This window comes from Scomber japonicus, chromosome 14, assembly GCF_027409825.1.
Source record: "Scomber japonicus isolate fScoJap1 chromosome 14, fScoJap1.pri, whole genome shotgun sequence".
NCBI classification, from domain to species: Eukaryota; Metazoa; Chordata; class Actinopteri; order Scombriformes; family Scombridae; genus Scomber; species Scomber japonicus.
Genome location: NC_070591.1, coordinates 17,303,351 through 17,331,088, shown reverse-complemented (window position 1 = coordinate 17,331,088; position 27,738 = coordinate 17,303,351). Strand labels below are relative to the sequence as shown.

Sequence of the window (27,738 nt, the reverse complement as noted above, 5' to 3'; positions counted from 1 at the left end):
TATCCAATGGATATTCACTGCAAAGCAGACCCCTTCTCCGCGATGCACCGTGAGTATACTCAATAAGTTTGTAGACAACAAACAGCTGTGTTGTGACTTTAATTCATGCTGTCTGATTCACACAGAAACCAGCAGTAATATATTTTAAATCTTAAACATTAAATACATACGTTATATAGAAGTTCATCAAGTCTTGTTATTTTCCAACGTGAAACACAGCTATCAATCATTAAATATGTCAGTAGTCATTTTTATTTAACTATCAAAAAACACTGGCAAAGTTTTCCCAGAAAAGCCATTAATATAGATTCATTAATGTTAATTCTGATTATAGAAATTAAAATAAGACGAGGAGAGACTATTCAATGTAATGATACATGTTTTAAACAAACAATTATCTGGTTATTCTTAAAAGCACATTTAGTGTTTTGTTTTCAGTGCTGATTCTGTTGTGTGAAGCTTTGTTGTTTTACAGATAAACTGACATGTGAGCTGTTTTCAGTTATATTTAGCCTACTGTTAAGTGAGAAAATGCAAACTCCTCAATTTAAATACAAAGCTTTTTATTACCTGTGACATTACTGCAGAAACAAGAGCACGTTGTGTGTAAATTGACGTGTTACTTTATTTAACATATCTCACTTTAAACTCAGGTAGTAAAAGTTTTTTTTTTTTTAAATAAAGCTGAGAGCAAAAAAATGAAGCAGTTGCTTTAAAGTGTGTTACTGTTTTTTTCCTCATATGTTCTCCTCCATATGATATGGGTAAAGAAGACCCGGACTGTGCGTAAATTATTTATTCCTCCTCTCATTCGCACCATCCGCGTTTGTAATATGAGTTATCAAAGCTCATTTTAATTATTTACAATAATTGTGCAAGGAAAATTAAACAGGTTGAAACGTAATATGTGCGACATGTGTTAGGCTGCAGTGGCAGAGGTGATCTTGGAAAATATTACCTAACCAGGCCAATAAACAGGGAGAGAGGAGATGATGTTATTGTTCCAAAAGCTCCTAAAGAGGATTTACTTACACATTTAGATGCAACAAAAAATACAAGAATTTTATTATTGTTTTATTATTTGGCTGCTTTAATTCCTATTATATTTTAACCAACTATTATTATTATATTGTTATTATTAATAATAATATTATTATTATTATTATTATTATCATTATTTAAAAATTCTGCTAAAGGTAAAATATATTTCATAAATCTGGAGTTTAAAATGTGTGTGTGTGTGTGTGTGTTTCTATTTGTGTGTGTAAGTGTAGGTGTGTGTGAGTGTATGTGTGTGTGTGTGTGTGTGTGTGTGTTAACACTAATGTGATTTAACCTTTACACAGAAAATAAGAACACAAAACACACACACTGTGCATCCCTCCCAGACAATAACAGAAAGCAAAAAGTGAGTAGTGAGGTCGTGTCTTCTGCAGGTATGTAATGTTATGCTCCCCCCTTGTGCTGCTGTTGTATCCCACGCAGGGCACGGCGGTGTGAACCAGCTCGGCGGGGTGTTTGTGAACGGCAGACCCCTCCCGGACGTGGTGAGGCAGCGGATCGTGGAGTTGGCCCACCAGGGCGTCCGGCCCTGCGACATCTCCAGACAGCTACGGGTCAGTCACGGCTGTGTCAGCAAAATCCTCGGCAGGTAAAAGGGGGGAAAACCACTACCAACAGAGCCCTATATGTGTCAAACATCAATCTTCTAGCTCGTATATGCGCACCCAGCTTTATTTCAGCCTCAGTCATCGGTTATATAGGCAGGTCATTTTTTCTTTCTTTCTTTCTTTTTTGTTTTGCTTGAACACAGCAGTTCTGCGTCCGAGATTTTCTATCCATCACCTACAGCCTTGCAAAAAGAAAAGCATCATAATCACGAAATAAATCTTAGGAGGAGAGTTTACAGCTAAACATTAAGGATAATAAATACCCCAGAGGAATATGAGGCTGTATTAAAATGATAGGAGACACAGGTGATAAAGAAAATACCAAAGTAACATGAGGTCACTTGAAAAACGACTTTTCAGTAAAAAAAAGAAATACCGTAAATACACGCTATGCACGCTTCTATATTTTTCTCATCAGTGCGAAGTCTACTTTAAACCTGACAAATTAGTTCTACACAATTTTTACTTAAGAGCACAAATGCTGTGAGATAATATTTTGAAATATATTTTTTTCAGCTATCAGAAGGCATTTCAGAGGTATTTTCATTTCACACACACTGAATGTCTGTCACCAACATTTACCAGCAGGTCATGGTGGCATGTCGTGCATGCTACTCTAAGCTCATGGAGACTAGAAATTAGGTCTAAACTGTGCTCTTACAGCTAAAACTGTCCTTTTGTTCTGTCCGTCTCACTGCTTATTGTGTGATTTTAATTACACTGCTTCTTTTTGTTGTTGTTGTTGAAAATCCGCTCTGTTCACCTTCCAGCTGACACTCAATTAGGGCCATATAACAGCACACTTCCAGACTAATTAATAGATTAAAGCCGCCATCAAATTTGTAGGTAATATTTTGCCCTACATGTAACTGCAAAAGGTCGGCGCAAACCCACACAAACGATTTCAGGCCACCTTTCCCATCAATCAGACGAATGACTGGATGTTGAATTGAGGAGGGATCCATTCAAGGAACACTCGCTCTGTCCCCATGCAGGTACTATGAAACCGGCAGTATTAAACCCGGAGTCATTGGTGGCTCCAAACCAAAGGTTGCAACCCCGAAAGTGGTGGATAAAATTGCTGATTATAAACGCCAGAATCCAACCATGTTCGCTTGGGAGATAAGGGACCGACTACTGGCTGAGGGCGTCTGCGACAACGACACTGTCCCCAGCGTTTCATCTATCAACAGGTAGGTCTAGAAAACATATCTTTTATTTTATCTTATTGGAGAAAGCATGCAGATTTTTTTTATTCGAGAAAAAAAAACAATATTTCTTTCTAAATGTGTGTTTGTATGTAAGAGTTAAGTTAGTGTGTCAAATACAAATGGAAAAAAAAGAAGCAAGAGCGGGAAAAAAAATTAATTCATCATGCGTGCGTGTTTAAAATCGAGCAATATATAATAACTAGAAATAAGCAGAGTGTCATTGAACTATATAGTCAATTCAGCCGAGCCTATCCGGGGTGGTCTCACATGTGCAATTCAATCCCCTTTGTGGCCCTCCACAACACAGCATGCACGGGAGCGGATTCTAGGGCCACGGAGAAAAAAAATCACATCTGTCTCGATAAAAACCGATCAATACCGCGTAACCAGATCCAGAGGCAGAGGGAAATGCCCAACAAAGTCGTTCAATACGCGGACCACACTGCGACAGAGACGGCACACTCTTTATTGCCAACCAATTGCTCTGTTTTCCAACACAGAGGTGCATGTGGAGCAACAGCAGACCACACATTACTTTGGTTGGACAATTGTTAATTAACCACACATTATAATAATTATTAATATTATTATTATTGTTGTTTTTATTAATGCCAGAATGATTTGAAGAAATGTAGAATAATACAAAGGATGGCAAAATTCCTAAAACAGAGCTGATCTAGGAGTAAATGTACTATAACAGAGTTTCTGTTTCACTGAAGCAGCTAAAGCAGCAGACACCCTACACCTTCACCTTTCCACATGAAGTGGGACGAGCAGTGGACAAAGTATCTTTAGACAACAGGACAGTGAAAAGCCCCAGTGCATGTGTGCAAAGTGAAAAAAAAGCCCCATAGTGCTTGGCGAGTGAAGAACTTTGGTTAGGAGGCACTGTTCCAGAGAGCTGGTCATCAGCATTACATTTTAATGAGCTAAAGAGAGTCTCATAACACATCCAGTTAAATGCAGGAGATGGAGGAATGTCCTAAAAAAAAAGAACGAAATCTTAGACAAATTAGGTTGGCATGGAAATTGTGGTTTCAACAGGTCTTTCTGTAGCTGTTGTGTTGCTCTGATTTCACCTGTTGTTCCTAAAACTGAGGACATTTTTTAAGGGTGTATGGTGGAATACTTTAGAAAAGATTTATGATAATCATGCTCGGTTTGAGTTGTGTGGAACAGCACTATTAGCAAAAATGGTGTCCTTTGAAAATAAGTAGGCCTTTACATTAATAATTAACACAAGATCTTGGGTAATGTTTTTTCTTTAAGGCCTTACAGATTACAACACGCTGTAACAATCAGAGGGTCTCAGGCTTTCATTTTTATTTTATTCCACAAATTGTGTGTCACCATTTAGGATGTTAATTGATATTTATTTCAAAGCATGAAAATTGCAGACATTGTTTATAAAAGCAAAACTTTTAACCCTGTTAATTTTCACTACGTGCACACTTTTAAATGTTGAATTTTTCTTGCTAACTGTTGTTGTGGTAAGGAGGGTTGGGAAAGATGTGGGGGAGGAAGAAAATTAAGTGGAGAAGTAAAAGGAGGCAGACAGAAGGAGAGAAAGAGACAGTGGACCCCTGGTGGTCTTTGTGGTTAAGGTGGCTGACCTCTGCTCTGTTGACTAAAGAGGATGTCCTGGCTTTAAACACATTTTTCCTGCATGAATTATTAAAGATTACACAGAGACAGGGTTGCACTTTGTTTTGTTGCCGCAGAGAGGAGTTTCCACCCGCTGCACCATGACCAGTGGACAGAGGCGTACCCATGAGGTCCCGAGCGGCTATCAATCATATTGATCCACATTTTAATATTTCTTTGGGGATGTTGTTTCTTTTTTTTTTCCTACAACAGCCAAATGCCCAAAGTCATTAATTCACCCATCCAAATTGCTAATTCAATATCAACAACATAGACTCGAAACAAATTCCTTGAATTTATTAGGCTCCCTCGAGTCATGAGGTCAGATAACTGTTGTGGTGAGATGTTAGAAATTCAAATAAAATATTGATGTGTGTTTTTCTGGAGGAGGCTGGGAGCCGTTGTTGCCCTGCCTGAAGGAGAGAGTATGGAGGACATATAAGATAGTGAGGGGAATGAAAAGAGTCTGATGTACATTTTGCCCCTGAGGAAGTTAACCCCCATAGCTGCCGGATTCAGAATTGATAGCTTATTGCTCAGTTCTGCATGCACACATGAACGTCATCTGCCTCATCTGCAGTCTGTAAAAATGTGTTTTTTTGTCACACCTCTCAAGTGAGAGGGCTTCCAGGTGGGATTTCTGTCTGTAGACAACGCTGATTGTTATTCAATGATCTCACGTTCGTCTGTCAATCAAAAGATTACCATGGTCATGGCTTAATGTAATACGATCATGTCCCAAGAGCTAAAGCCGAGCTTGTGTAAATCCCACTGTACTGTGATTTTTACTAAAAGAATTACAACAATCCTCAAATTTACAAATGTAAAAATGATCTCTTAGGCCTTTAGTTTTTTTCATCCATGCAACTGTTTTATAAGATGCACTACTCTCAAGTTTTAAGATTTTAGTGTCTCCTGCTATTTTTATTTTATTTTTTACATATGGTACAGATGTGGCAGTGGTCTCACGTTGGGTCAATAAGACACTATTGCTTTCCTGTCACATATTATTTATAGATCACCATTTGCATTTGCTGTTCCTCTCTGCCATTCGTCGACAACTTTTCTATCCCGGAGTCCAAATCAATAGGCTGTGATCCTCAGTGAGCCTTGAGGATTCCTGTGTGCAACAAAAAACCAAAAAACTACAACAGACACCAGAGAGGTGACACAAAGGGAAAGAAAAAAAAATTGGAGAGGAGTAAAGAGAGAAAGAAGGAAAAGAAAAAGATGAGGGGGTGTGAGACAGACAGTGTGAAGTACAGACGGTAAAACAGTGAGCACATTGGACAGTAGGGAGAATTAGAAAAGAAATGAGGGTGGGAGTGAGAGGAGTGAAAGATCAGGTTTGAGAGATGGAGAGAGAAAGAGAGCGAGAAGAAAAGAGGGAGTGGGGAGCAGGAGAGGGAGATTATTAGAGTTGGCCAGGTAGAGTCAGTGAAGCTGATCATTGAGGTGAATTGATGTGATTTCATGCTTTGTTTGCAAGATCATTCAGACCAAAGTGCAATGAAGACTTTCCCGCCACATCACATCTTACTGGTATGGGGACTTTATCATATTTCGAACCTCAGAATCCAGCTAGATTGAATCCACAATCTCAGGGGGCAGCTCTTATTCAGCCTCACACAGGAGCACAGAGATTGCCCCTAAAGCCTAGAGATTGGCTATTTGTGACGGGGCCCCGAATATGAGGATAAAAGTGCCCCAAACGATGGACCACTTGTACATGCACAGGTGTAAGTGGACGTGATGTGCCGTGTTTAAATGTCCCGGGGTAGCTGGGCCGGTGTGAAATCTCCATGCTCTGAAAGCAGTAGTGATTGATCCGTGTCTGTTGTTCACTTTACCAGGATTATCCGCACCAAAGTCCAGCAGCAATTCCACCCTTCCCCTGACGGATCTGTCACGCCACTCTCCACGCCCGGTCACACCATAGGTGAGCATGAATGAGGCTACACACAGATTACAGCATAGTCAAATGAGCTACTCAGGGCGGCTGGATGAAACTAGAAAGAAAAGACATCAGCATTTACACACATTAAGCCACATACACACCAAAACACACACTTAAATGACCCACTCACACACACATGCTTTGCACACCCACTAACTCAGCTTTCTCCATCAGTGCCCAGCACAGCCTCCCCCACTGTGACCAGCGCCTCAAACGATCCCGTAGGATCCTACTCCATCAACGGCATTCTGGGTATCCCCCGCTCCAACGGCGAGAAGAGGAAACGAGACGATGGTAAGAAAGACACAAGATCCCTTTTGTTTCCATCCTTTTAATTCTCTCCATCACCCGTCTCCTAGTTTTTTGTTTTTTATCCTGTGTGTGAAGAAGATGGCATTTATGACAGCGCTGCAGCCAAGTGTGTTTCTGTGTGCTGTCTCCAGTGACTTGTTATGTTGTATATCAGGCAGGGCGAGTGTTGAGAGTGCGTTGCGATTCAATCAGCTTTCTGATGCCCTACACTTTACCATACGCCTACAGAGCTGCATCTCAATTTTATACCAGACGCACTGTAGATATCCCATATAGCTGTCATACAACTCTAATCCCCCTTGGCAAGGCATCAGTGCTGCTGCTTCTTGCTATCATTTTTACAATGTTAGAAAATGCAGAAAAAGTGTGATCCTTTGCCCTGATAGTATCAGTTAAATACCACTCACTTAATTAATATTTTTTATATTGTATTTTATGTCACTGAACAGCAAGAAGACATTCAATATGAAGTATTTTTGTAAGACTTATTACTAAACTATACACTACCAGGGGGCTGGCAAGCAAACAGACCTAGATACGCTCAAAGATTAAGTGGAAGCCTATCCAGTCCAATCCAGAATTTCTCATTCCTAGGCAAGGCAAGAGAGTGGACACACACTGCCTGAGGGCTAATAGATTATCGGTTGTGCAAACAATTGGCTTTTTTAATGCCTATGAATTAACATGTCCCTAGTGGAGGCCTGAACAGGTGTAGGAACAGACCGGTGGAGGCAGGGAGGGGGCTGCGTGTGCGTGTGTGTGTGTGTGTGTGTGTGTGTGTGTTCGTGTGCATGTTTGATTCTGTGGTGCTGCTTTAAAGGTGGCTGATGGTGAGATGACATGGTTGAAAATGATCTCAAAGAACATTCATCAAAACAGGCCACTTCCTTCTTTTATGTTTCTGTCTCTTTAGTTCTCTGGAGTGGCAACCACTTGGATGGGAGGAAAATAGGACATTGTAAGTTGAAGTTAGACAACCTTTTCTTTTGCTTTGGTCAATCAGATCACAATACTCTCTTCTCAATTGCTGTTTTTTGCTTTTTCGGGTTTGTGAGCTTATGAGGAAAGAGGCGGGGAATGATTTTTTTCTCCCAATAAACAATCTCCCAGAGAAATTAAAATAAATTAAGCTAAAGTGACTGTGGAAAATCCTATTTTACATGTAATGGCATGCAGTTCAATATAGTAATGCAGCGTGTAGCTCATTTAGAATTATAACTGTGGATTTCAGAGTAAATTATGAGAAATAAAAATCTACTTTTTAATGATTCCTCTAAATGTGGCCTGTGATGTCAAGAAAGCTACTGCAGTTCTTGTTTTAAGTTAATCATAGGGATTTTAAATTGCCCAAAAATGTTTTATAATTCCAGCATTAATAAAGCAAAAAGAACTTCCTGAGCTGGCTAAGCCCAACTGTCACAGCAGTTTACCTACTATAATATTAACATGTTACTTTGTCAGACACCTCTTTGTAAATATACAAATTAGTAAAAAATAAAAAAATAAAAAACGAGGTAAATTAAAAACTAGTGCAGTGAATAGTTTTCATATTGTTTAGAATATTCCACAAAAGACACGCTGGACTCTGTTGCATGTCTGTAAACCAGTCAAATAATTGTGCTTGTTTTATGGTAATTTCACCATGATGAATCTGAAAAACATGTTGTACATTCCTCACACCAGTGGTGTCGTGATGCTGCTGGTGTGTGTGATCCCGGTGTGGCTGAAGTCAGTGGTTGCCCTTTGAGGGAGAAAAAGGTCCCTGTGACTGGAGGGCTGTAGAGATAATGTAGTGTGACACGCGTTATGTACACTGGGTCCCCGTAAGACGAGCTTCAGGGACATAGGTGCCATAAGAGCCATTAATCTGTCCTTGTCATGTGTTATTGCAAATTAAAAGTAGCATGTTACACCAGACGGCTTCGAGTGAAGACGGGAGGAGGGAAAAAAAGAGAGACAGAGGAGCAGGGGGGTTGGGGACGGAGGGGGGTTATGAGGGGAGGAGATCCTGGCAGCCTCAATGAGAGTTGAGGAAGGATCAGTTTTTGGATTTGTTCATCCATACATGCACACATCTATGCATGGAAATGTGTGTGTGTCTGTAACTCTGTGGCTTCAGATGCTCCTCGCACAGTGAACATAGTGACATTTGAAAGAATTTGCAATTCTGCAGAGAAAAGCTATTAATTCACAAATTAACATCTCCCCCTCACCTCCCTCCCTCTATCTTGGATGTGCAAGCTATCGAAAAGACAAAAGAAATAGCCTTAAGGGGGGAAAAGAGAGAGTCTCAGCCCTATCTGTGGAGAGATTGGTTTGCATGTCTGCAAGCAGCGATACCAATTATGCCAGTGCTGGGAGAATGCGTCTCAATGCGCCCCCTCCTTTGCCCCCACAACCCCCCCATCTCCCTCCCCTCCCTCCTCCCTTCCTACCACCATCACCACCACCACCCCGAATCTATCCATAGCCAGATTTATTTGTGTATCTCATTACGGGAAATGGAATGTTGTTCCTGCCAAATGCATTAATAGTGAAGTGGGGAAATTAGCCTGTTGTACAGCATGCTCTCACTCAGTCATTTAAACCTATGGAGGAAGTGGAAGCCAAGTCAAGCCAGAGAGAGAGAGGATTGGATGACAACTGCTGTGTGATTGACAAATGTGTATTATACTGCAAAGTCCGTTTAAAAAGTTTGGTCCCTTCATGGTTTTTGAGCTAGGTGAGACATACTTGCTCTAGTTTGTTCTCTTTTTAAGCAAAATGCTCTTTCATCAACTGCTCTATTCAAATTCACTGTTTTCCCAGTCTGGACAGGTTACTCTTGACCTTGCTGCTGTACGCAGGCAGGTTGATGTGACATAAGAGTTTCTCTAATAGCTAGCTTACCCAATCTTGGATGGAGCCCAGTGGAGTTCTGGGGAGGACAGGCAGTATAGGAAGCTACAGTGATAAATTAGATGGAGAAAGCAAAGGTCATAACTTGTGATTGTAGCGTGGGTGTGGGATGAGTGTAGAAGGAGCTGATGAGTGTGTGAGCAGGGAGAGGAAAATATGACCTAGCAGGTTGTTCATTCATGATATAAAAGAACAATTGTACGCAGCAGCCAGAGTCACATCAACCTTGTTCAATAGTTTGAAGAAAAAAATGAATACAGTCGCTGTTTTGATTTGTTCAATTTTGATACTTGGCCCTTTTGGAAATTGTCCGTTGTGTATCTTTTAACACATATGACCCACTGGCGGAGTTTAAATCAGTTAGTGTATAGATTTTAACCTGGGCCTACATTGGTTGGCTAGTCAAGCCAGTCCATGACAATGAGTCAATAGCGGATCACTTTAGAAAATAAATGCATCCAGAGCGAAGCAGAAATAAATGAAATCATGAGCACCATGATGGCCCTGATGGGGTGTGTATGAGAGAGAAAAGCCCAGGTTTGAGAGGGGCCACAGAGCGTAACATAGAGACAAGAAGCTGTTAGGGCCCCGAAAGCAGAGGAGGACACAAAAGGGTCCACACTGCGTTTCTCCCCCCTCCTCCTTCTCTGGTCTGTCTCTGCCGCTCTTTCTCTTCAGCATTCAATCTCTTCCTCTTATCACTATCCTCTTCTTTCTGAATCTTGTGGGTTAACCATTTGCATTCAGCGACACGACTTCTTGCGTACAGTTGTAAACAATATACAATGAGATCCGTCACAAAAATATAAGGAGAGGGAATTCATTCAATGGAGAGGAATCATGTCAGAGAAAAGTCAATTACGAGCAGCGATGCCGAGAATTAATGGAGCGATGCATTACTCAGCTTGAGGAGGGAGAAAAGGCAAGAGAAAATAAAGGATACATTAATTGCACTTCCACAAATACTTGCCACACAGGGTGGCAACTGCTAAATGACAGACCGGTCCAGAGGAGGGTAGAGCAGGAGGACAAAGAACAATAAAAGATGGGAAATAGGGACACGGTACACTATAAAAAAAAAGTCTGTAATTGAGTGTTAGATGCACAAAAAACAAAAATGGCCGTGCAGTAAATATATTTCCTGTGTAAACCAATATATTTTTCTAAAATAACATTTTCTTGATTGTCTCACACCGATCCTTTCTTGTTTTAAGAATTTTTGATTTTGTTGATTGGCACTGGAAATAGATGAAAATGACAAATTATTATTATTTTTAGGATTGAATTATGACTAGAAACATGGAGATTTCTGCAGTATAGTCCAGATTTTTTGGCAGATGCCTTTATCCATATGGACTTACATTTCCCCCCCACAAACACACACCAGGAGCAGGTCAGTGTCTTGCTCAAAGACTCTTCAATATGTGGACAGGAGGGACCAGAAATCAAACCACCAATCTTACAATTACTGGCCAATATGGTCTACCACCAGAGAGACCCTTTTATTAATGTTACTGAGTCACAAACTGCTTCCAAATAGTTGTTTAATCATTTACTTACTATAAACTTTCTGCATTGGCCTAGTTCTCATAATTTAAATCTGAGTAAATAAAATGTGCTTCAAAATACTGTTGATGGAGCCTGAGTGATGGCGGTGAGTGCAAATAAGCATCACTATGCCTGCTGACAGTCAGTACACTGGTTGGTGGTGCTAAATCGAATTAATAAAGCTCTTAAACACGCTGCAACATAACAGGATCTTAACAGCCATGGCAGTGTTGCTGCCTCTCTCTCTCCCTCTCTCTCTCCTCCCCACCCCACCCACCTCTCTCCTTTCCGCTTCAAAGGTTTCATAAATATAGCTAGCTTACAGGGAAGGAGTGTTCACCCACTGGGTATACCAGTTTGTTTGTGCTCTTTTTTTTCAAGCTCAACTGCATTTTTAAAAACATCAACAAATGATCCACAATTTGCAATAGCATCATTCCAGCTATCAGCAGAGGACGGATAACTAAACGGTCGACTTGCAGCCTCTGATCTAGGAAACCCCATGTCATTGATTTACGGAGAGGGCCAGGCAGTGTGTAGGAATTCATTTGCCTTTCAAACGAGCCCCCACCTCTCTCTCTCTTCTGAGTTATCTTATCACTGGAACAGGGAGATGAAAGAAGGACATAAAGTGCCACCATGCCACCACAGGACGTTAACATCCCCCTTACACACAAAGCAAAACAGAACAGCTTTTGATACCATTGTAGTCTGTTTAACAGTAGCTATTGACATTGGTTAACTCTGTCCGTGTGTGTGTGTGTGTGTGTGTGTGTGTGTGTGTGTGTGTGTGTGTGTGTGTGTAAATGGTTGAAAGTGCATGAGTGAGTGTATTAGTTTTCTAATGGCATGCAACAAGAACAAAAGGGAGTAGTTGCAGATTCATGTATGTTGGTTGTGTTTCTTCTGGTGAGTTAGTACACAGCATTTCAGTCCACTTGACTTGCAGCAGGCTAAAATGTTTAAACACACTATGATGAAATATGTTACTTCTGGACACAGTAAAGTTAAAACAGCATCCATCTGTTCAAGCTGATCAAAGAAAGAATTTACCAGAAAGTAGATTGCTTTAGGGATGATACGTGTGAATGTCACTGTTGGAGAGTCTAGTTTTTATCTAGGTTTGTCTCCTCACACTTTGGTGTTAAAACGAAGAGATGCAGTCAGCTGGTGCTGTGGGAGTGATAAGAGAATACCTGCTGAGACACCCAAAGGGGTTGAAGAAACACTGAGAAAATGAAACAAGCCAGTCAATGAGCCACACACACACATATACACTGACAATGGGGCTTCACACTCCACTTGACACGCTGACTGTCAAAGGATGAATCTGATTTATTGCAGCTATCTTGTGATATATGTCAAACATAAACCTCTAATGACGAATTCTGAAAATAAATGGTTTACTTTTATTTCTATTTAAAGGCCAAATCAGTAATTTTTGACCATATGAATTTAAAATGTATTCACATGCATAACTGAGGAGTTTGAGTTAGAAAAATAGAGAAACTTAGAAAATTAGACATCCAATTTTTTAAACATTTCTGGTGTAAAAAAACTCTTTTAGTGTCATGAAGTGCTGTTAACAAGGCCATGTGGCCCATTGAGGGTTCTGGAGTGCCACTCCGCCTGCAATTTTAGATATGAAATACACATTTAAATGAAAAAAAAACATTTTTGTTGTGTGTGTGTGTATATACATAAATTTGGCATATAAATCATACATAATGTGTGAAATATGTTTGGCTTTTCCTGGTGGGCCCTGATTGGTTAATATTGTATGCCAAAAATAACTACATCTGGGATCGAAAATTTTACACCAGAAAAAAAAAAGAAAAAAAGATTTTCCATTAGTGACATTCACCTCTTGAAGGCACACACAATGTAAATGGTTTGTTGTGATACTATGGTGATAATTGTAAAGTGGAAGCAGTTGCGAAGTGGCCACTTTTAGAAACTACAGGCCTAGCCGCTAACCACAAGCTAGCAGCTAGCTCTCTGCTACATTGTATGGCGCGCATGATTACAGCCAGAATACACAGAGCTACCTATTGCCATAGCCCCACCTAGTGGAACAGTCAAGTCATGCTACCAAGTGCTAATATATTTCGTATTTGTTTATTGTCAATCCTTTTGTTAAAATGCCTGGCTATCAATTACGAGCAATAGCAGGTTCCAAACATGTTTTTAATTTTGGCCGTGGATATTTTATAGCATTTGGATCACAGAAAGTGCACCAAAGGAATTCCTTTGATGTGAAATTGTGTCCTTTTGTAGCCAGTTAAGAAAGCCTGATTAAGTGGGATGGTGGGTGCTGAGTATGGTAAGCATGCTCCTCCATAGTGAATGACAAACACTTGCTATTGATCGCGGTTGCCTCTTTTCTCAGACCAGCTGATACGAGGTAATTAATGACTCCATTTTCTTCTGTACCACAGACTACGACTGAGTTCCATACAGCAGCACTAATGCTGCCCGACTATCAGGAACCATCAATCCTTCACCCAAGGGAGCTGTTTCAAAAAGAAAAAAGGCTGTGCTAAAATATTCTGTTAAACTGATTGTAGGAAAAACACATCTGGCAGGAGACAAAAAAAAAACAGATTCCTTCATAAATATTACACAAAGCTGAAGTCAATATACTGTATTTTACCAGTGAAACACACATATACACAAACCCTCCCATCTACACATACACACACTCATACCCAATTACAATCCTCTATTCCATTCTCTCCATGGATCTATTTCTTGGTGCGAGTCGGGTTCATCCTCTGGCCTCAGCCATTGAAAAAAGGTCAAGCAGCCGAGCAGAATGGCAATAACGCCCCTGAAATGGTACCATCAGTGGAACATGATTGATCAATTGAATTCCATAGCACAGAAAAATGTGGGATTAAGTAGAGTATTATACGCACAATGAGTTGAGGCATGATGTTCATTCCAAGTTCATTTCGCCTCCCTCCTCTGCTGGCGGATCAGGCAATCAATAGTGGCCTTGCATATCATATATCACCGCTGGCTCGCCCAGGAGAGAACATAATCTGCTGCAAATTTAGAATGACAGATTTGTACGGGAGCTAAAGCCCTCATCCGCTGTTGGCATGGGGTATAGGGAGGAAGGGAGGGTGGCGGGAGTCAGGCAGTAGAGTTCCTGGGATGCTGGCTGGAGGTTTTAGCTGCTGATTTTTTTTTCCTTTCAGTGTTCAGGACTTGATGAGTGAGCAGAGGGAGAGCTGCAGCGGTGGTGGCGGGCTCCGTGGCCAAGTTGATAGGGTCAGAGATCAGGAGAACGAGGGAAGCATAGGCTCATTTGTTTATATAGAGTGTGACCGAGTGGGAAAATGCATACGCTTGCCCTCGACGCCCCGTCCTCATTGGGCCCTGAGTACAGTCCCCACTCCATTCTGCTTTCCAGAAGACAGGCAATATGTGGGGGATGGAGAGAGAGAAAGAGAGACAGAGGGAGGGAAGGGTAATATGTTCAGGAGGAAATAGTACAGTTAAATAATGGCTCTCCATTTCCCGCTGGCAGAATGAGAGGCTCTGTATGTAATCGCCAGCCCTACTTTCTCCTCCTGAAACACACACACTCTCCCTTACAAGTATATATTTGCACCGAAGGTAATCCATCAATTACCATAGACCTATCACATGATGACCATGCTGATGGTGGCCGCGAGGAGAGGTGGGGGGAGGCAGAGAGCAGCCTGAGTGAGTGCATGTGTGAGAGGAAGAGAGGTGCCAGAGAAAAATAGAAAGAGAGGTAGATAAAAAGGCAGACATGCTGGTTGTTCTCTCTGAATTTACAACATCTCCGTATGTCATCACTCTCATACACGTTGAGCTCAAAAACATTTTTTTCCTCTCATGCTTATTTCATGTTGCTATAATAATATCAAGTAAAAAGACTGCAACCATCCCCTGATGAAAAATGTTGTCGCCCTCCCTTCCCTTCCTCCTCACCCTCTTTCTCTAGATGGCTCTGATGGCTCAGGCCCCGGTAGCGACTCTCAGGGCAGTGTGGAGAGTTTAAGGAAGCACCTGCGAGCAGACGCCTTCACCCAGCAGCAGTTGGAAGCTCTGGACCGTGTGTTTGAACGCCCCTCTTACCCCGATGTCTTCCCCACTTCAGAGCACATCAAACCCGAGCAGGTTGGCCACACAGATATTTTTTTCTACACTCTGACATTTGCAGGGCCCGACTGTTTTCGTGCTGATTCTGCTTCTTTTTTACATTGATCTCTGATGTTACAAAATGAATTAAGTGATATAAATTCTGACACAGGTGACAAAAATCTCTGCACTACTTGCTCAAAGCGGTCTACATGCCTATACCTTGTTACAACGGATAACCTTTATTTACATTCATTAGACTGTTAAACAACAAGAGACTGTTAATTTTTCTATTGGAACTCTATGTGGGTGCCCATGCAGCCTTAGCAGTGCCCTAATTGAGTTCATTTTCATCTCTGCGCGATCGCGGGGAATTACAGCGGCGATAAATCAGAGGGACAGCCCCTCAGCCTGCTATACAGGCCCTAATGCAGCTAATTACCAAAGTGATTTCTACGGCAAGATCAATACCAAAACGAATTGGAAATGACTTGCAATCACAAAGAGTGGAGGAGAAGGTATTAAAAAGGCGAGAATAAGGTGGAGGAGGGGGGGGGAGTAAACGGTGTCAGAATGGTCCAGAAAAATCAGTTTTAATTTAATGTAATATTAATCAGGCTGCTTTCCACTCTTTCTATGCGCCTCCTTTTTTCTCCCTGTTTCCAACACCCCCCCTTTTCTTAAACTGGTGAAAAGGTGGGATATTAGGCTATTAGGGGCTTGTCTGGTGTCTGCGTCAGGGTATTAAAAAGCCATTTTGAAGAGGCCCGGCTGAATAGGCCTCATCCCTCCCACACTTCTGGCAGCCATGTGGTCAGGTCATTCAGGCCCCACTGTGCTTGCCACTCGCCCTCCGCCCAGCCCTGCCCAGCCCAGCCCACAGCCCATCTGCATGACAAAATGGCTCTTGTGCTGCGGAGGCCCAGCGGAATAGAGAGGAACATCCAGCCTAGTGCCAGGGAACAGTTGTAAACAGACAATTAGAGTTTATCTGGGATAGAGGCAGACAAGACTGGGGTCACCAGCTCGCCCCTGTGGGACCCCGTCCCATTGAGACAAACAGATTCACACACGCACTCTGGTACAAACACTCACAGACACAAACATGTGCACACACACTTATCCTTTCAAAGAAGACGCAGGTCAGGAAATGTCATCTCATTAACAAATAGGATTCATCACAGCTGCTAGCGAAGTCTTAACCTGAGATTAAACTGATCAAATACTTAACAATCTAGGTGGCAGCTCATCCTCACATTATGTGTACAAAGTGCAGTACAGCAGATGAGTGCAAATGGACAACATCAAAGATGGCTTCTTGCAAGAAAGTAACTACAAAGTTCATTTTATCACAGTTGAAAAGAAATGCAATGTAAACCCCCAATATATAGTAAAAAAAAATGTAATAAAAGTATAAAAGGCATAAAACAATACACACTATTTTATCATTTTATTAACCCGTTTTTATGTGTTCATCCTGGAGGTGAAGAACAAAGGTTGATTTTGAGGTTGTACTCTCCTTTAAAAACCCCACCACATGTCTCTCCTGTAACAAAGCCCTGAATGTCTCCTCCCTTGACTGGTCACAGGGATGACTGCAGTGGAGCACAAAGAGCCAGCTGACACCCCGTCCTTTCACTCCTCTCCCAATCCCTCTCTCATCCCTCTCTCCCTTTCTGCCTTCTCCTCAGACAAGCCCTAATGCATGCATACATCACGGGTCTTGGTGAAGAAGCACAGGGAGCGGAGACTGGTTGGGTTAGGGGGGGAATTCACAGGAAATATTCAAAAGGAAACACAGTGAGAGGATCACAGTCAGGTTTCAGATGCAGCAGACATATATCATCTCCTGAACTTAGATATCTGCTTCAAATCTTGCACCCTAAGTAGGCTTGCATGTTGTACAGCAATGATGTTAACCAGATCATGACACATCCTGTAAATTACATGTATTTTATATAAAAAGTGTGACTAGCTCTTTTTGATTGCCACCTACTCACATGTGCATCCCTCAGCTGACATATTTTCACATGCGTTGTTAATTTGTCTACAGGCGAATGAATACTCACTCCCGTCCCTCAACTCTGGCCTGGAAGATGTGAAGCCGAGCCTTTCCAGCAGCGGCAGCTCCGATCTCGCCTCCAGTGTCTCCCAGAGCTACTCTGTTGTGACAGGTACAATCTGACTCATGCTAGATTGATCCTTAGAATAGCACACACAGCTGCAGCAGGCCAAAGACATCTGTAACAAGGTGAAATAAGTCAGTGCTAAGAACACAAAATAGAGTATTGATGAACTGTGCGTCTGTTGCTACGTCTTTCTGTATTGTTTCACTGCATTTCCCCAACTGGTCAAGTTTCGTTTTAAGAAGAGTTCAGCAAAAGTTTTTTTTTAGTTAAAATCAAATCAAACATTGAAGCAGAGAATGTTAACTGAGAACTATATCACTTTCGCCTCCCGCTCAGTCAGATGTACAGAGGCCTGATGTGATCTGGCAGCTGGTAAAGATCACAAAATTCAATGAAGGCACTTTTTTGACCCAATCTTTCTGAAAATACAATGTTTGCTGTAATTTTACTCCCACTTCATTGCACTCAGTAATACTGATGATCGCTGATAATCAGTCAGATTTTTCTGGCTATACTTTTATATCGTTATTACATACCAAAACTTTAAAACTCTGCTCATTTAAAATAAGCCAAACATTTTGATTTTAGCTTTTAACAGGTATTGGAGAAATCATCATCTACTACTGCTATTTCTTACTTCTTATATTTCATCATCATTACCTCACCAAGATTTTGACAACCACTTCCTTATGGCATACACATTTTCCAAATATATAAAATTCTTATTACCAGACGAAAAAAGCTTTTTCAAGGCACTTTTGAGGCACTCTGTGTGTTTATTACTAAGGGACAGAGTGAGGCAATATATCATCTGAGCCCATTAAATCCAACAGGCCTTTCACACGCTGATCCTAACTGGCTATTGTGTTAGACTGGATTGGCCCGCTAACAGATTGACTGGGAGCAATTCTCATAAGAGACAGCTGCTGTTCTCGCCACGACATGACGTTGTCGTCAAAGGCTATGATAGCCTGTTGATTGACAGCGGCTGGAACAGCGCAGTGGCTGGCTGGCTGCCTCACACTGTGGAACGAGAGAGACTCAGATACAGATGAGACACAGTGAAAGAACCATTGAAATTACAGGTGTTTTCCAACTCATGAGCTGGCTGCTGTTTTCAATAGTTACTTCTACTAAGAGCCAGCAGGTAATAGCAGGTGCAGTGTATTATATATCTTGTAGTATTAACTATCTGTATCATATAACCCACACCAACCCACCCTAGATTGCACTACCGCTTCTTTTGCTCTGCTGTCGTAGTTGATGGCTGCCTGGTTAATTGAAATATTGTTTCATTGCTGCTGAGGCTCTTTCCCATGGAGAGGTTAGGTTTACTGATGGCCACACTGACTCGAGAATAATATGCCAGCCTTTTAATAAAACTCCCATAATTATGCAGTGGGCATCAAAGTCAATGAGTCCACTGTGTGTGTGTGTGTGTGGTGTATGTGAGTGAGTGAAGAGAGAGAGAGGGTAACTAAAGAGGAGGACAGCATGATTGAAAACTGCAGTGGCCCTTCTCAAATGATCCCTATAGTCCAGACCCTGACCCAGGCACAGTGCTATGGGAAAAGAAAGACCCCTTTTTTATTCCTGAATATGTGGGAGGTGGATTTGCCCCAGAAAGTTGGGCCTCAGGAGAAGAAAGGTGTGTTTTTGTCTTTTATGCTGGACTCCTCATATGAAAGCGGTCTTGCTCCAGGGAACACACTCATAGCAGGTGGCCTCCAAGCCACCTGGGGGCCTGGGGCCTCCTAACGCGATACATGTGAGGGCCACAGATTGCATAATAAGGGGGTGAACGAACAAAACTTTTCTTAAAAATGTAATATGACAACACACTTTGGTACAGCCATTTGGGGAAAAATAGCCTGAGAATTATGAGCACCAAATTAAACTCAGAAGTAATATCCAGTAAACTTTTATGACTTCATTTTCACCACTATGTAAAGTAATGCATGAGGCATTTGATTGGATGTAGGTTGTTAGTGCACAACATTATTTTTTCTGCCATTAACAAACCCTGTAAATAGGAATGTATGCCAAGGTTGAAAAAAATGCTAAATTAGCTTCCTCACTTAGGCTGGGATCCAATTATCAATAAATTATGCTCTCATGCTGGATGGAGCTACGAGATTATTTTCATTCTTTAAATGTTTTCTGCTCCCAATTAAAATTCATGCAGTTATTGATCTTGTTGATTTTTATGTCCTGAAATTTGCATAATCTATTAAAGATGAATGATTAATGAAGTACTTACTTTTGCGTTCCAAGGGCGCTAACAAAAGCAACATTGGGCCATCTTTTGTGTCCTCTGCTTACCCTGATGTGTCAAAGAGGACGTTACCTAGCAAGAAGGGTGGCAGAGAGAGATTTAGGGCTCTGAAATGCACTACCGCATTTACAAATAAGAGATTTAGGCTTATGAAATGCACCAATCATTTACAAATAATTTCCACTCCAGCACAATGGCTATCTTTAGAATTTCAACATATAAAAGATGATCCATTATAATGTAACCATCTAAGTGAAAATAAGGAAAATACTCTCTTATTCTTCCTAAATAGGAACGTAATGAAACTAGCCTCTTGGTAATATTGGAAAGTACATAATATAAAATTTAATGGCATCATATATTATTATACTTATTACTTGGTTGTATTATACTTATTATCTTGTTTATGCTACTATGCTGTATATCCAAGTAGGGAATAAGTAAATGGGGCACATTGTTTCCGGTATATACAAACTGTAGAGAAGCTGTTGTAGTTGTTTGTGTCTATCTTCCGTAGATGAACACTGTGAACAGTTCAGTGCATCCACCGATAGAACAACATGTCACAACTCACCCCTGGTCGCTGGCCCCGAGCCAGCATGTGAGTGGCTGCACAGTTTTCTGTTGATACCTAAACTAACAAAGACATACGGTATCTAGCAGATCATGTGCATCTTGATTTTAGCTATTCTAATCCTGATGTGAGGTTTACATTTGGAACAGATGACAGTATAATTTTGTAGCTACTTATCACTAGTTAAATAGGGTTATGCCCAATGAGAGTTCAGTAGTCTCTGTGCAGGCTGGGTGTTAGATAATCACTTTCAGCAGAGCCTGTGGGGAGGCTAGGTGTAAATGGGCACCCCTCTGACCTACTACAACTCCAGCAGATGTGAATATCCTGTGTTATTCCATCTCTATATATCTTTCTACCTTTGTACTTAGCTATTTATTTCCCTGTTTAAGTAAAAAACACAAAACTGTACTAATGAGAGAGCAGTGATGAAAACACATGCTGTATTTGAAACTTAGATCACACTCTGAGATCATTTTATACCTTGGCAGTACCAGTCTCTGCTGGGTGGCAAACAACAAGCAGCCACCTTACCTGCGGTGCCTGGTGTGTGGCCTGGTGACAAACGGCTTGTCTCAGCTCAGTTAACGCCCGCAGCCCCAAGCTCGGAAATTAATGTTTATATCACCCCCTACAATGGCACACTAACCTTTGAGCACACATTTGATAATGAATGACTTTAACCCTGTGGACGGGAAAGTTATTTTACCCTGCAAATATTCTCTATTTACTCACTCACAATTGGATGAGTTTGTTATTTAATTCCTTTCTAATGTAAGTGGTAATAAATTACCACGTCTAAATAAATTAGCACAAAGGAGAGGCTAAACTGGCTATACTTGAAGCAAACATAAACGTGTCCCTGTTGAGTTAAATATAACATTTAATTCTCAGTAGACTCCTCTCCAGTTGACTTTGCCCTACCTACACAAGAGGGAAGTTTCGCTTTGATCTTGAACATACTGTAAAAATCAAAAAGTTGTCTGTAGATTAAATGTCAGCCTTTGAAAACAAGAGTTCTGCCAGTAAATGGTTCACACGCAAGTTCCTTGGTGCACATTTAAAAAATGAAATGCTCACTTGAGAGAAGGCTGTTGTAGCTATATCTGAACTCAGCACTCAGAGGGCTGTTGTAGGTTCTTAACGGTCCATTTCTATGGTTGATGGGGTCTGTAGACATGGTATCAGAGGTGGAGCAGAGACAGATGTTGGAGAACTCTATAGCATCTCTACTCTCTCAGAGATGTGTTTGCTGGGGAGAAGAGTCCCCAAGGACCCTGAGTTTATCTTCCATCTCCATCATCAGGGCATGTGATTTGACAGGCTCCCTTTACCCAAGCTCTGCCTCATCTCCAGGACAATAAGCAACACCATGTCTGATTAGTTTCAGAGTTCAGTGGTCTTGAACGCAGCGTTTGTATCGGTTGTTGTTGCGTTGTAACCCCTGTCTGTTTGACAACGGTTGCTCAGGGGCTGAGAAAACAGAAGCCTGCATACAGTATGCAGGGAGTCTCAGATACAGTAAACAGACTTGGCTTGGCTTTCATGTTTGGCAGCCTCAGTTTCATCCAGAAGTTCAGGTTCATGTCCTAAAGTTTAGGCGGCCAAGTGTTAATTTGATAGTGAAATAAGTCCAATGATGTACTGTGCCTGTGTGAACGAGATTCACTTAACAATCTAAGCTGTAATACATAGTTATTGGATTATGCTTTAATAAGACCTCTCTTGTTGAGAATGCCCTTTTTTATCTGGTAAGACTGTTCTACAATGTAGTATCTCAAGTTTAGGCTTGCTGGGATGGTGAACACAGGTAAAAACACTAATCTAGCTGATTAAGGTGTATGTTAGAGTGCTTTTATGGTGTTTCTGACAGAAGCTAACTGTATTGTCTGTATCAATGAATGCCTGTTTTCTCAGAGGGGAAATGGTTTATATATAACTTGAGAGAATTGAACAGACCACATGTTAGATGTAATTAACTTATGAGCAGAAGTGAGCATGAGCCGTTTCAAATGGTTTCTTTAAGCAAACTCTGTTTTCCGATGAATGTATGCCATACTTCTACAGTACATGTGAAAAACTTAAGGCTCACCCAATTAAATGCACAGCACACTTGTTATAACATTCCTGCTGGTACCAGAGATTCATGGCAAGTGTGCTCTTTAATGATTTGATCATCCTGCAAGTCTTGCGCACTTGTTAAAAACCTACATTATTAAGAACTGTGCCATTCCCATAACAATGGTATTTGTCTCAGTGAAATGAAGGCACTCTGTGTAATTGCTGTACCTCCGTCTAAATCCACATTTACAGCTGTCACATAGAAACAGAGGGAGAAAGATATTTGGAGAACCTGCTATAGGTTTCTATGGGAAAGCAGTTACGTTTCCTGACTCTCTGGCATTAGGCTCATAGAGCTGATGGGGCTGCATCCCCCTTCCATAGAGCAACCCTTATCTTAATGAGGAATCGCAACACACAGTCCTGTTGTAAAACAACAATGATGGGGGAAGCAGCTAATGAGGCTATCATGGTGTCGGGAAAGAGCCATCTCTCCCTACAGGCCCCAGCAAACAGAGCGGGCTCTGCGGCAGACGCAGAGAGGCCAGAGACAGAGCTCACATTGATTACATAGGTTTCGAGAGGCAAAGCCGGTGAAATGAAAGATGCCAAGCCTCATCAGCCAAATTAGATCAAAGTGTTGAGTTTTGAGCTGTCTACGAGCCGATTGTTTGGTTATTTGTGGGAGTGATTTTGTTGTGAGAAAGCAGCCATGAGATTATGCTGTTTGTTTTCCCAAAACCTTGGGGAAATTTTTACGCATTTGAGCTTGATTGATCAGGCGCGATGTGTTGTTGCAACATTTCACTGGTGTATGTTTCCACTTAGTTGAATGAATTACTGCTGGGTGTATATGAGATTATTATTATAAGCTATGTAAATGAACAAATCGACCACTAAAGACTGCTTTTCTATTTAGAATCAATAGGAAATGTCTGGTCTTAAAAATTATACAACAATAAGTTGTTATAACTATGTTCCTCATATGAAAGATAGTCCAAAGGCTAAGCTTTCTTGTAATTAATACCAACATTCTGCTAAACATTTGGAGCACTTTCTCTGTGTGATTTAATAGCCTGTGGTAATGTTTGGTTATGTGATAAACAAATCTAAAAACTTTCTTTTGCTCCACTGCTGTGCCATATTTGTCAATGCTGTATTTGGCTTGGTACAGCAGTTTTACTTTCAGTTATTTGGTCACTTGGAAAGCTAAATATCCATCCTATCATACATCTGTGTGAGTGAAATGAATGCATGTATGTGTGGAGTTGAATGTCTACATTATATTTAGCTATTTTTTCTTTTTTTCCCACCCAGCAGACTCTCACCCATCATATCCACCTTCCATGTGTGTAAAGCGGGAGCCCCATGAGGCATCCTTTGCCCCCTTCACCCCCTCCTCTGTTGGGGACTCTGTTCTAGCTGACATCTTGTCCCACCAGTCCAGCCTCTCTGTAGATGCCTCTACTCCCAGCTACCGTACCCATGCCCATGTCTCCTGCTACAGCCAGTATGCCAGCCAGCCTTTTATAGCAGGTACAGCTTTACTAAAGGCTCCAAAACAAGATCAAAATTAAATCAAGCTCACTCTGTTCCGTTGATTTTTTTCTAATAATTTAGTAATTCTCAAATATACACTAAACGGAAGCAGCTGCCTCTCACGTTGCAAAAGCAAAAACCCCATCACGCTTTTTTTTCACTCTACTGTTGTGTATACACAAGCAAAACTGATTGCGTGGCCCTCATTAACAGCAACTGCCCTCACCCCCTTTCCACCCTGCTTTTCTCCAGCTCTGACCCCTCACTTGTCTCCCGGGTTAACAATAGACCTGCAGGTCCTTCCAGCCTCGTGACAGGCCCAAGGTCTGAGGGGCCAGAGGAGGCGAAAAGTGGGTGGTGGGAGGGTGTGTGTGGGGGTGCAGAGGCAGAGACTTAAAGCTGATGCTGGGGGCTGCTTTGGACCCGTAGCTTTCTGTCCTGTGTGCCCCCTCATCAAGCCAGACCCAATGCTGTCAGTGTTAATTACAGAGCTGAATGTGGAGCAGAGAGCAGAGGCTGCTCTCATTGGTCTGATGCTCCTGACAGTTTTAAAGCCGTTTATAACTTTAGTATATTAAAGTTACAGCAGTTTCAGTCTTTCATGAGATAATTTCATAATAAATAATTTGAATAACTGGTGATTGACTAGTGACCTATCCAGTGCATGCTTGGATAGACTCCAGCCCTCTGCAACCCCAGGCAGGATGAACGGCTCAGAGACCAGATAGACAACATGCAGCTTCATGAGACATATTGTGGTCACGTCTGTCGAGATGAATAATCTGTGGTTATTTTTAGCATTTTTTAACTACTTCTCTTCAGACTATTATAAATTTATCTTGATTAATAAATTAACTAGTATGATGTGTTGTGTGTGACAGTGTCATCATTAATTTTTTAACTGAATATACAGTAGGCTATGCATCACGTCACTTCATGTCATAACTGCACCATGTTTTTTTTCATCAGTAAAATGAGGATATGTTAATAAACATATCTGGCAATTTGAAATATGTATTGATGGTATGTGCGAAAAATTTAACACAATTATTTTAGCTTTTATGGTTATTTTATGGCACTTAGGGAAACTTCATGGTCATGTTTAAAACAGAAAAATCTGCAGTGTCTTTACGCGCTATACATCCTGTTTACTTTACTGACACTGAATCAAAAAGATGAACTTTCACTAATCTTAACCAAAGTGCTATTGTTGCCTAAACTTAGCCACACGTGGGACTCACAGGATGTGAATCACAATCTCCAGTGTCAAACCAACCACTTCCATTTGACTTCTGGACGTAAAAAAAAGATCTTCATTTAAAAAAACATTGCCTGTGAACATAATCTTGGCTGTGATTACATTTTTTTAATCAAATTTAATTTGGATATAAACATAATTTCAATTGTGGTAGGGTTAAAATAATAAATATGTTTCACCACACAACTCTCTGGAATAGTAATAGAAACCATTAATTCATACTCCACTTTTCTGTATTTGAGCCTCCTTGTGACTGTTTTCCTTTTGTGTGTCCGCAGGTCGAGACATGGCCAGCACCACCCTACCTGGCTACCCGCCTCATGTCCCCCCCACGGGACAAGGCAGCTACCCCACCTCCACACTCGCTGGAATGGTTCCTGGTAGGTGACACTACACCCTTTTTTATGATGCCATTAATTTTAGTTTACAGTACCCTTCAGTTGATCTTCATTTTTTTTTTAAAGTGAGGTCAGTCTAAGCTAAACAAGAGGTAATGCCTTTCTGTGATGTAATGTATAGTACATGAATACTTGTGACTACTAGTGAGAGATTGAAGAACCCTATAAGCGTTGCTCCTGACTCAAAGGAGTGAAGCAAGCTTGTTATAGCTGTGTTAGACTGCGGTTAGCGTGTGGTTAGCATCTGCGGACGAGGCATTAGATGAACTCAATAGGCGATCACCACAATCAGTGGCCGTGAGATAGGACAGTTCCTCTCAGTTACACTCCAGCTCCCAGCGCTCATTACCCTCACCGTGTCCACACAGCGCACTCTCACCAGCTCCGTCGATAAACACTGCTTTTGCTCCTCTCCTCGCCTCCCCGGACACCCAGGGCTGCAGAGCGTATCTCTTTCCCCTCTACTTAACCTGCAGTTCAGGTTCACAGCAAACAGTTAAGGGTCAAAACACAGAGGCGTGGAGGGCCTGTAAATATTTAAATCACTATCTCTCTTAGGGATGAGCTCGAGTTACGGGACCAGCGGTGTGGATGCTATAGCTGCCAGCATGTGTAGATCTCTCCTCCAAACAACTGAAAACACAATTCCCTTTATTGCCCGGAGACATGTACTTGTCACACTGACCAATAATCAAAGCAAGTCCAAGTATTTACAAGTGAGCTCAATGTGCATGAGGGAAACAATTCTAGATGTACACGGGGCTAAAAGCTGATAACTCAAATCAAATTAAGAAAATTACATTTGATGTATTGGATTATACACCACTGGAAAGAGCTTATGGACATATGAAGCACAAACAATCCCACATAGAAACACAAAAGCATGAAGGCCTTCTTAATCCAGGGGTTGTAGGTTTTTTTTTCCATCTAGTAGCGAATGGCTAAGATTTAGTGTCTGGCCCCAAACAATGTTAAAGCAAGGGCCATTCTTCAGCAGCTTCATATAAAACCCAGCCTTTATAGTCTCGTAAAAGAAAGAAACCTGTGGACCCACAGCATCGCTCTCTGGCATCCTCTCAGCCTCCTGTCCTTCCCACTATGACCCACACAGGGAGGACAAAGAGAGAATGAGAGTCTAAGAGAACCTATTAGGGAGTTTTGAAGCAAAGCATCATAGCTTAAAAGCAGTGAAGTCCTCACTTAAGTAGAAAATAGAGGAAATCCTAAAGATTAACACAGGATTATTAAAACGATCAATTCACCTAAAGGGACTGTGGAGGAAAGCTATAGAAGAAGTCAGGGCAGAAATGCATCAAAAACATTGTTGTGGGACAAGATTGCGATGTAACTGCAATGTAACTTGGTAAAAAGGCGTCTTTTTACAGCTTTATATCTAACAAAAGGCTGTCAGTGTTTGTTAACTCTTTGCTAACGTTTGTTTTTCTTAATTTGTTTTCTAGGAGGGGACTTTTCTGGAAACCCTTATTCTCATCCACAGTACACCACTTACAACGAAGCATGGCGGTTCAGCAATCCAGCATTATTAAGTAAGTGATTTCTATGATAAAAACTACCAAACGTAGATACTGAACTTTATTTATCATATTTGGAAAATCCATTTAAAAAATCTCCAGGCTCCATATTCTCTGTCCTTGGAGATATGTCACATGTGTTTTACATGATATTTGACCACGTGGTTTCCAACGGCTCGTTCTTCTGTTAACTTTCAGGTTCCCCTTATTATTATAGTGCCGCATCCCGTGGCTCCGCACCTCCCACTGCTGCCACTGCCTATGACCGCCACTAGTTACCATGGAGACCAGTTCAAACTGCAGGGCCAGGGCTTCGGCCTCCATATTGTCCCCGTCTGAGAAACCACTGAGGTCAAAGGGAAGCGAGGAGGAATCCTTAAGGAACCCCCACCCCACCACCCCGAGGAAGGATTGGCGAGGTCGAAGCCGATGCACCTAGCCCAGCTTCAGCGTTACACTCTTTGGGCCAAAAGGGCCCGCAGGCGTTCAGAACTCAACCATCATGCCCTCACTTTCTCACAGGCCTGAACATTTCCAGAATGACTTTAAGAGATTATATAAATATATATATTATAAAATATAAATTGAAGAAAAACAGTGTGAAGAATACCATGTG

General features: G+C 41.4%; 1 protein-coding gene across 6 annotated transcripts; it reads left to right on the top strand.

Annotated features, from left to right (window-relative positions):
- Positions 1 to 27,461, top strand: pax2a (paired box 2a). 6 transcript variants are annotated; one of them, XM_053332531.1, is made up of 11 exons: positions 7 to 49; positions 1,486 to 1,651; positions 2,666 to 2,863; positions 6,379 to 6,464; positions 6,657 to 6,776; positions 7,708 to 7,752; positions 15,220 to 15,395; positions 17,410 to 17,530; positions 25,471 to 25,572; positions 27,051 to 27,137; positions 27,321 to 27,397. In XM_053332531.1, exons 1-11 carry the CDS (start codon positions 7 to 9, stop codon positions 27,395 to 27,397), a joined length of 1,221 nt encoding a protein of 406 aa, XP_053188506.1. The 6 variants fall into 6 exon arrangements, with proteins under 6 accessions (XP_053188509.1, XP_053188506.1, XP_053188505.1 ...); XM_053332530.1 differs by having other exon boundaries at positions 1,474 to 1,651; XM_053332534.1 differs by lacking the exon at positions 7,708 to 7,752 and having other exon boundaries at positions 1 to 49; positions 1,483 to 1,651.
- Positions 27,462 to 27,738: the final 277 nt, after the last annotated feature.

Excerpts from the sequence above, each read along its gene's own strand:
- pax2a (XM_053332530.1), top strand. The coding sequence starts at position 7 with ATGGATATTCACTGCAAAGCAGACCCCTTCTCCGCGATGCACC. Across the intron at positions 6,465-6,656 it reads CACGCCCGGTCACACCATAG|TGCCCAGCACAGCCTCCCCC; the intron begins GTGAGCATGAAT and ends TTTCTCCATCAG. Across the intron at positions 6,777-7,707 it reads GAAGAGGAAACGAGACGATG|TTCTCTGGAGTGGCAACCAC; the intron begins GTAAGAAAGACA and ends CTGTCTCTTTAG.